Raw genomic sequence first — 10,343 nt, forward strand, 5'->3', positions numbered from 1 at the left:
TTCATTTCCCGACTTTCACAAAAAGTGTGGAACTCTTAATAACGCTTAGCTACTTTTCACCACTTGATGGCAGCGATCACAAGGAAACGGATTAGAGGTTCAGTTTTGTTTGACATGTCAGTTTATGTGTTAATACGCAGGTAACCTGTGTTGCGTTCAAATACCATTGCATTTAATAAAGCAACATTAACGTGTAGAGTTCAGAGTTAGTTTGCTAAATAAAAACATAAAAGAAAAAAAAATCCAAAAGTTAAATGAGTTGCTTTTGAATTGCTCTTTCTTTCATTTGCAACTTTAAATTTCTTTGGCAGTGAATAAGAAACTTATAAGATAATGATTTAGCAAATGTTTCATTTTTGTATTTGTGTTTGTAGACTTATTGTGACCTGTTGTAATGTTGTAATCCACACTTTTCTGAGAAAGCTTAACTACAAACTCAATGTTTGCTAAAAACATCATAGTGATTAATTTGTTACAAAACGGTAACAAAGATAAAGTAAACATTGTAATGCATGCAGAAAAAAACATTTTTCTTATCTTTGAACATGTTTTTACTGTTCATGCACAATCCTACAACCACTCTTAGCACCAAAATAAGTCCTGTTCACGATGCCTGTGTCACTGGCTCTCTGAGGCAGGTGTTATTCTGTGTATATGTGTGTAGGACTTCATGAGGGTCACACTGCCATGGTGCGAGACTCCCATTGGTAAAACGCATTCCTCTGTCAAAACCCCTCGGGCGACATCCCAGCACATCACTGTGGAGATGACTTGGTTTTTGTTATCTCTTCCTCCAGTGATGAAAAGTTTGTTGTTACAAGCAGCGATGGCACAGCTTGCTCTCTCCCCCAGACGAGTCACAAGGGTCCAGGAATCAGATAGAGGAGAGTAGCAGTACATGGCATGCATGGCACCGCCTGAGACCACAAAGAGAATTGGACAGGTATCAAATCAATGTACAGTATACAATATGTACAATATCTGTACCGATAATTACAACAAAAGTCTGAAAATATATTAAATATATAAGAACTAAAAGCAATCGTGATAGAAAAAAAGCTCATGTGAATGTTGCTGCAATATTCTAAAAGTCAAGTAGAAAAACCATTTATGTTAACTGAGTAAATGTAGTTAGTGGCATTTAAACACTGACATTTAAACACTTACCAACTACATAGATGCAGTTCTTGAAAGTAACAGCATTAGTGCATTTAGTTTCAATGGGTATGGGTGCTTTCAGTTCCCAGCCGCCTGTCCCTGGCTCCCAGCACTGGACCTTATCGGTGGCCAGCTTTCCATTCGGCCCACCACCAATCACATAGATCCATCTGTCAAAGCTTGCAGCAGCAAATGAGCTCACACCTACTGCAAGAGGTGTCACCTGCAGTAAATAAGAGGCGTATATAAGTATGTCTGAATCAAAACAGTAAGGCAATTTAAAAAGCTAAAAGATGTAAACAAAAGACGCTAACTTAAAAAAAGATGTTAGTTGCAAGTGATGACAGAACACCAGAGGCAGGTGAAAGTCCAAAACTGAAAGCTTTACTTTCAGGCTGGAGATCACACATAAGTCAGTTATTGAGGTAAATAAAATAGGAAGGCAACAGGCATAGGATCAAAAATTCAATGGGATGGAATTTCTGAACAGGAAAATAAAACACATAGAATACAAATGCATAACATAACATAAGTAACTTATGTAACACATGAGGTATAGTAAAACCTAAGTTCTAAAAAATCTGGGCCACTATGTAAATTGCAAATAAAAAACACATCGCAATGATTTACAAATAGCACAGACCCATATTTTTATGTTTAAACTGAGAGATTTTAAGATTTTGTCAAAAAATATTTGGTTTTTTTTTAGTTTGAGCAACAGTTATCTAAAAAGTCCACGAATGCTGTAAAATGTAAATCTGAAAGAAGATTTTGCAACAAAATGGAAAATAGAAGAGACAAATTCCAATTTGAAATTCTTTTAGAACATATGGGCGCTGTGACCTCTGACTTATCAGCACTCTGTTCAAAAGCCTTCGTCTCTGATGGTATGGTGGGGGCAATAGTGGCTGTGGAAATGGCAGCTTACAGAGATTGACACATGTTTTAGAGCAAAGTATGTTCCCTTCCAGATAGCCTTTTTTCACAGATATTCTTGCATATTTCAGCAAGACAATTCTAAACTGCAGCCTACAGCAGCATGGCTTCACAGTAGAAGAGTCAGTGTGCTGAACTGGCCTGAATGCAGTCCAGATCTTTCAGCAACTGCAAACATTTGTCACATTATGAAATAAAAAATACGACAAAGAAGACCCTACACTATTTAGTAGCTTTAACCCTCTATCAGACAAGAGTGGAGGAAAAATTCTTTCCTTAAGGTCCCAAAACTGGTGTCCTCAGTTCCCAGACATTTACCGACTGATGTTAAAAGAAGAGGGGATGCTACACAATTACAAATCTCCTTGCCCCAACTTTTTAAAAACATGTTGCTTTCATCAAATATGTTGCTTTTGTGAAATTCCAAATGATCTCAAAATCTTACATGTTATAAGTTTAAACATGCGATATGTTTTCTGTGTTCTGTTGTGAATAAAACGTGTTATTATGAGAGTTGCAAAACATCAAATTCTGTTTTTATGTACGTTTGCCACACCTTCCCAACTTTTGGGGGCAACTGGAGTTGTATATTAAACTGCACTAGGTTAAAGAAGAATATATTAGATGAGAAATCGCTCATCGAAGGTGGTGGTGCAGAAAACTGGGAACAACACCCAGAACACCCAGAGTGCATGATAAAAACAAGACTGTCCAAATAAAACAGATTTGAAAACATGAATTAAAATTAAAATGCTTTTAAAATGCATTAAAATGCTGCACAGATTGAAGTTGCTGGTAATTCCCTTTTGCTTACTTTTTATTAGGAACTACAAACAATACCCTTCACATATATACAGTTGTAGTTAATATGAAAATTTTGCCACTTTGAGAAACTGTGTTTACCTGCATCCAGCGATTATGAAAAGGATCATAGGCCTCAACACTAGAAAGCCTCTGAACTCCATCAAACCCTCCCAGTGCGTACACTTTCCCACAATGAACTGCCATCTTGTGTCTCCAGCGCCCAGTCGACAGGGGCTCGATTTGGATCCACTTGTCCAGGGCACCATTGTATTTCCAGACATCATGCTGTGTCTCCTTACCTCCTACAGCAACAAGACCATTAAAGAAAAATGTGATTATCTGTACAAATATTGCTTTCATTCCAAAATACTGACATATGACCCGTCTTTAGTAATAACTGTGTTGGGACTCTGCACTAAGTTATCATGCTGTTTAAAGATGTAGAAATCCTGCGTGCTAGTCATAGCATTTACAGTCTGCGTGTTCCACTTAACTAGAACTGTCAGTTCCTGCGTTGGGAAACACCTAAAACCACAGCAACTGTTAGTGCAGAAATAATGTCACGACTTCCTGTTGTTTTGTTTTGTTCATACTATAAATTCCTAAATTCTCATTACATTTGAATACCAGTGAAGTGCACACTTCACGGGTAATAACAACAAGGAGCAATCATCAGAACAATTTCACAAGTGAAGCCTTTCTATGAAAAAAGAATATGTTCACTCACCAGATATGTATACTTCATTGTGGAAAGTGATACAAGCAAATTCCACCCATTTTCTATTTTGGGACTCATCCTCTAATTCTGTCAATGGCATCCTGGCGACCTCCAGTCGGCTGCGTCTGAGAGGGTCCAAACATGTGACAGTGGAAATGAAGCGTTCGTCTTTGGTGCAGCCTCCAATGATCAAGAATACTTCTGACAGAAAGTGCTGCACACGTGGTTTGGTTCGTTCTGAGACCACCTGCAAAAAAGGTCAAACATATATGAAACTTGGACATGAGACAAACAATTATTAACAACAATAAACACAATATGCCCAGCGGTTTATACTGACCTCCCTGCCAGAGAGATGATAAATGCGGGCCTCTTGCAACAAAGGAAAAGCCTCGCTGCACCGTCGTATCAGCTCATCTGACTCCACTTTCTCAACAAAGTATGCCGGCTCCAGCAGCGGCAATCGTACGTGCGTAAGCAACCTGGCCAGTAAGGGATAGCGTTCATCCTGCCGGGCTCTCACCCAGTGCATGAGTGCTTCAAAAACACACTCCTCACACTTCACATCCAGGTCATCCCTCTGCAGGACAGTCTCCAGAGATTCCATTGGCAGCTCCAGGAAGTCCTGCTGCTGGACCACTTGAGAGAATTGAGTAGTAATATAGTCCTGAGCTCTGGAGCGCAGGGCTGACAGGGCATGTCTGTCAGCCAGATTTAGGATGCCAATACAGGTGTCTAGCTGCATAGACTTGCTGAGAAAGCTAGAGCACGCATCTACCACACGCAGGAACTAAAGAGACAAAAAGAATAAAGGCATGGGTTAAAGCTATTTGTAGCTGATTAAGCTGCTCCAAATTGGCAATTATGGCTATAGTTGAATTTTAAGGGCTTAGAATTTGCTTGTTGGTAAACTGGCTGTAAATCAATTCTGTCCCAGTGCACTTCCATTGCAAGCGATAGGGGACTTTTTCTGCAAAAAAATGCCTTCTAAAGTATAACACAGTCAATAATTTGTATGCAGTGAGTCCTCAGACGTCTGTGAGCATCAGACCAAACAACTGTTTTCTTATTTGCAGCAAGAAAACAATCCATCAGTGGACAATAATAGAATTTTGGACTAAAGAGGCCCACAGTTTTCCCCGGAACCCACTTTGCTTATCTAACTGCCTTAGCCTGAATTTATATAAGCTTTTGAAAACCTGCGTTTGAATTTCAACAGAATCACTGTGGATATTTTTATCTATTACTTGCAGCAAAAGCATTTACAAAGCTCTCTCACAAAGCCAGTATAAAATGAGATACCTGATTAGCTTTTTTAAAGATATAAAATAAAATAAAATTTAGCCTCATATGATAATCTTAGCCCTAACTCTTAATGTGATCTTAACCTTGCTTCTTAGTTACACTGAAAATCCAGCAAGAGTGCCTTAAGTAATTATCATCAAAATTTAACACCCGAAGTGTTTTTGCAAAAATAGAAGCACACAAACACAAACACCTGCCTCCTGTGCAGTGTGGCACAGCTGTGTAGTTAATTTAAGCCCTTATGGAAAAATGATCCTGAGTGTAAACAACTGACCAACTTTCACTTCCCTCTTAGCAAAACCAATTTCTCATCCAATCACATGTTTGTTCCCTTTATGCGAGGAAAAAACTGAAGTAAGAACCTGATAGCAGTTTCAAAAATTTAATTACAGTTCCACATCACAACACCAAATCCATCATCCCAATTAGAAATAAGTGGTTTGCTTTCTGCTGCTAATTCAGCACGAGGCGTCACCATTCCTTTGATGGCCTATTTGTTCCAACTGACTTTACATGCAGGTGGTTAAAATGTAACAGATATAAAAAAGATCGTATAAACCGACGGTGTTGATGGTTTAAAAATTAGGTGAAAGAGATCATATGCTGCCAAAAACCTTTTTCAAGTTAAACTCAAATGAAACAAACTTTCAGTCAGATTAATTATAAACTTTATGGTTGATTTATTTTATGGACTTAAATTCAAGCTGTGCTGCCTTTATGTGAAAAACATGTTAAGGTCAAATTTCTTTGTAAAAAATGATTCACTTGGTCTTTAAAGTCTAAATTCACACCTCAAAGATTTGTAGAACTTTTTTGCCTCTGCTGTTTGATTTCACTACATCTTTACATTTGGTGTTAAAAAGTGTCAATGACCTGGCAAAAAAAAAAACCAACAACAACATGTTGCATACAATGATTTTGCAAAAAAAACCCCTGATTGAGCAACAAAGATCAGTTAAGCTGCTTTACCTGAAACTGACTGGCAGCCTCGAGTATTCTCTGGACATTCGAGTGTGTGAGGAGAGCTCGGCTGGTGTAGGTATACTCCAAGAGACAGTGCATTGTCCCGCTGTCCAACCCTTTCATTTCCACACGTTCCTCATGACTCTCCTTGAGACCGCTGCAAAACATTGCCCTGTAGAGACCAGCCATAATTTGTGAGTAAAACAAGTAGGCCCGAGATCACGACACACTTAAGACCAGATGATGATTTACCTGAAGTAGTGACTTGCAGCCGCCAGAATCGCTCTATGGCAAGCAAAGTCATGACCCTGAACGCGCAGTGTCACATCAGTCAATTCTCTGTTCACTCGTAGGGTTTCCATCCCTTTCTGGAGCTCCATGGGCAGACCTCCATCTTCCCAACGTAACTCACTTGGTCCTGTTACATTCCCTTTCTCCTCGTTCACGCTGGACTCCTCAGCGAGAAGCGGCAAAGGACAGTCTGTAGTCCTCTCCAGTGAGTCACTCATCTTTCACACCAGCAGAGCTTCAAAACTCCCTTTCTGCAGAAGAGCAGCATACAGCCACCTTCAGAAACACCTGCACACGTAGCCTACATAGAAAGTGCACAAGCATTTGTGGTTTACGCTTGCAGCAGTTCTTTTGCTTTGAGAAGTGGATTTGTGTTTTTTCCTGTCTTCTTCATACTTCCTATTCCTGTTCTGTAAGGGACATGCGTATGCATAACACTTCCCCTTCGTCTTCAGCTGAGTAAATTTCTCTCTAAGCTAGACAGTTTTTTGCCTTTCTTTGTTTTTTTATCACAGACAATGATGGGAGGTCTCTTCGATGAAAAAGATGACTGCAAAGAAAAAAGAAAAAAGAAAAAGACGTCTGCTCAGCAGCTTAACCTAGTTGGGATAAAAGTATTTAATCTCAAACATAAGCGTAACGCTCCTGTGAACTCCTCATCTTGAGTTTTCTTGCATCGCGCCATCACACTGGCGCCGTAAGTCCAAGTTTAACTAGAGGGCTACCTTTCTATCTAAACCAGCAGGTTGTATCACGGTGGGAAACATGAAAGATGACGTGCTTGTCTTCCCATACATGAGAAAGTCCCTCAAACCCCTAGAGGCATTCATTCACGACCATTTTGACGTATGCTCGTCTTAAGAACTCTGTGGTTGTGCAAGTTTGTGATTCATCAGAAGAGGAGCCTTAGATTGTGACATTTTACCAGATTTAGAAGCCGGAGACGGTAAAAGTGTCCAAGTAAACCCAGCAAAAAGCCGAAAAACAAAACAAAAAAAACACATTGTTTTTTGTTTTTGTCCTTAATTAGTATTGACAACAAAAAGGCAGCACTCTGCCCTCCAATATACATCACATGTATTTTAGTATTGTGCAGTCATTCAAATGCAAAGTAGTAAGATAAACTCACTGGCAGCTCTATTAGATGCATTTTGCTCATTCTGGGTTGGACCTCCTTTCTGCCTTCATAACTACCTTGATTCTTCTTGTAGATTCAACAAGGTGCTGGAAACATTCATCAGAAATTTTGGTCCATACTGACATGATGGCACTATCATGTTAGAAGCAGCTATCACAAGATGGTCACATTGTGGTCATGAAGGTATGGACATGTTCAGCAGCAATACTCAGGTAGGCTGCGACATTTAAATGATGTTCATTTGGTAGTAAAGGGGCCAAACTGTCCCAAGAAAATCTCTCCTGCATCATCGCACCTCCAGCAGTGTAAACCGTTGATACAAGGTAGGATAGACCCATCTTTTCATGTTGTTTATGCCAGATTCTAACCCTACCAGCAGACTCATCAGACCAGACAACATTTTTTCACCATCTTCAGTCTGTGTAAACTGTAGACTCAGTTTCCTGTTCTTCACTGACAGAAGTGCAACCTTGACACGTTTGACATGTTATGCGTTCAAGTTGCTCTTATGCTTACTTTGGTTGTAACGAATTGCTCCTGTCAGTTCAAAACAGGTCTGACATTTTCCTCTGACCTCTGCCATCAAAAAAGACATTTTCGCACACAAAAAATGCATGATTGATGTCTCACTGGATCTCTTCTCTTTTTCTGACCATTCTTTGTAAATGCTAGAGATGGTTTCGTGACAAAATCCCAACAGATTAGCAGTTTCTGAAACACTATAACCCATGCCATGTTCAAAGCTACTCAAATCATATTATTTCTCATTCTGATTTGTTTGGTTTGTTGATAGTTTGTTTGTTTGTTCAAGTATTCTTAAGCAATAGTTATATAGTCCTTCTTCAGGTCTTTAAAAGTTTTTTTTCTCCTTTTTTTGACATGTTGATGTTTTTCCACTCATTTTTAGTCCAGTCTTTGTATCTGACCATTTTCAGAGCAATTCTGACAAGTTTGTTGAGCCACTTGACTTCAATGAATCACTGAAGCATTAAAAAAAGGAACTTCAATCAGTGTTGTGTCTACACAGCAATGCTTTATTTGTCCCCATTTGTTTTAGTTGAAGACAACATCTTTTAACAGGCATAAAATTTTGTTTTTGCACCAACAAAGTGATTCTAAAAGAGATACCCCCAAAACATACCATATCTCACCATATTGTGTAGTGTGTCTTTAAAACTTTTAGGGAGAACTGGACAAGACCAAAACTTATGACACAAATGAACCTTATTTGAAGATCATATCCTAACAAGAAAAGAGTCCAGGGGTGAGGACCTGAAGGACCTGACACAAAACCTGAAAAATGCATCTGGCCCTTCATCTGATCCATCTACTGTTCATTGAAGCACCATCAGAAATGGTATCTTTGAAGGGTGGATGTCAAGAAGCAATTCTCAAGGAAAGGAAACGGGGAAAAAAGGCTGAGATATATCAAATTACACAAGAACTGAACTGCTGAACTGAAAATCAGTTGCAACATGTCATATAGAGTGATGACTCCAAATTTGAACTTTTTGGTTAAAAGCTGTACAGCAGTAAGTGTTATACATGTGTCATTACACACATCTGTAAAACATTGTGGAGTGCTTGGGGCAGAATTTCAGCCAGTGGTGTTGGGAATCTTGTCAAAATTGATGGAATTATGAACAAAAAGTTCACTGTCAATGCAGTAAAAGTCATGGACTGGCCTCCCCAAAGCCCAGACCTGTACATTACCAAAGCAGTGTGGGATCATCTTGATACAGAATGGAGAAAAAAGGCAGCCGACATCCCAAAAAGGGAACTAAATGTTCTATAAGAAGCCCGGAGAACTATTCCCAAGGACAACTTGCCTTGTAGAGAGTGTCGAAGATGATCATACCAAATATGGATTTTCTAGCTCCTTAAATACCATATTACCATTTATCTTTGCATATGAATACCTTGCTGCACCTATCTGTCATTTTCCAGTATATACCATAACAACCATCAGCATAATATTGGCCACTTTGGGATGTTGTTAAAGAAATGAGGGGTGTTTTAAAACTTATGCACAGTAATGCACCTAACAAAGTGATGGATGAGTGTAGATTATAACAAAATACTGAGACTTTATTAGTTATTAATAAGCTACATCATGGCATCATTTTTCCCCCACTGTTTTTGAATTCATAATAGTCATTCTGGATTGAAATATCACTTATGGGCTTCTTAAATCCTGTATTTCTTCTGCATACATCATTAAATTTTCTTGTTTGTATGAACTCGATAAAATGTTTACCCCTTCTCTTTCTTAGCTTGTCTCTATTATATCAAACGTTTTCCACCATGTTTAAACAGTCTAAATGTTGAAACGCTGATTTGACTGTGTAGAACTGTACGTCTTTCTGGTCTCCACCAGATGGCAATATTGCGTCATTAATCTACAGGATCGTTCAAACAAATGCATTCAAATTATCACTGTTTGCAAAAACTGGGTCAAACTCAGATGGGGATGGTTAAAGGGCCATTTCTACGCAACACAATTTGACCGCAACCACGTTATCTCACAAGCTGCCTATGCAACAATATGATCATGCTATGCAACCATATTTTAAAGGAAGTCGATGAATAATCGAAAAGTTACATATGTTTTCCCAAAAAGTTTATTCCGTTCATCTGGAAGTATCATCTCAGTCGCAGCTGACTGCAGGTTTCCCCCCCAACCTTTTAAACAGCATCTCTGCACAATGACTGAAACTAGCACCAAGTTTCAGTCATTATGCAAAAGTTGAGACTGAAGAAGTCACTTGGGTGAGTGACGAAACGTTTCTCCCACTGAAACCGCTACATAGAAATGAACATAATGAACTGTTTGGTGCCCTACTTATGAGCCCGCTCAGCTTAAGGTTGTCTAACCACGCGTGTAACCATCCAATGTTTCGATCGAGGATGGAAAAAAAACGAGCGATGTTACTGATCTCCACCAATCCACCTGTACACATACACAGAAGTCATGAATAATGTAGAGTATGCAGGAAATATCTCAGACTTCCTCTTGCTCTAGGTCACCGA

The 10,343-nt window shown here is 39.1% G+C and overlaps 1 protein-coding gene across 1 annotated transcript; it reads right to left on the reverse strand.

Annotated features, from left to right (window-relative positions):
- Positions 1-336: 336 nt before the first annotated feature.
- Positions 337-6,880, reverse strand: klhl6 (kelch-like family member 6). Its single transcript, XM_003455459.5, has 7 exons — positions 6,137-6,880; positions 5,891-6,056; positions 3,957-4,406; positions 3,626-3,863; positions 2,998-3,200; positions 1,168-1,381; positions 337-917 (listed from the first exon to the last, which is right to left on the reverse strand). Exons 1-7 carry the CDS (start codon positions 6,391-6,393, stop codon positions 619-621), a joined length of 1,827 nt encoding a protein of 608 aa, XP_003455507.1. The 5' UTR covers positions 6,394-6,880; the 3' UTR covers positions 337-618.
- Between the last annotated feature and the right edge of the window lie 3,463 nt (positions 6,881-10,343).

Source organism: Oreochromis niloticus, linkage group LG16 (genome assembly GCF_001858045.2).
Source record: "Oreochromis niloticus isolate F11D_XX linkage group LG16, O_niloticus_UMD_NMBU, whole genome shotgun sequence".
In the NCBI taxonomy this organism is placed as follows: domain Eukaryota; kingdom Metazoa; phylum Chordata; class Actinopteri; order Cichliformes; family Cichlidae; genus Oreochromis; species Oreochromis niloticus.

What these genes read in the sequence shown, in the direction of transcription:
- klhl6 (XM_003455459.5), bottom strand. Translation starts at nt 6,393, where the DNA reads ATGAGTGACTCACTGGAGAGGACTACAGACTGTCCTTTGCCGCTTCTC. An exon ending in AGGCTGCCAGTCAGTTTCAG is followed by an intron (nt 4,407 to 5,890) that starts GTAAAGCAGCTT and finishes TTGTCTCTTTAG; the next exon opens with TTCCTGCGTGTGGTAGATGC. An exon ending in TTCATAATCGCTGGATGCAG is followed by an intron (nt 1,382 to 2,997) that starts GTAAACACAGTT and finishes TATTTACTGCAG; the next exon opens with GTGACACCTCTTGCAGTAGG.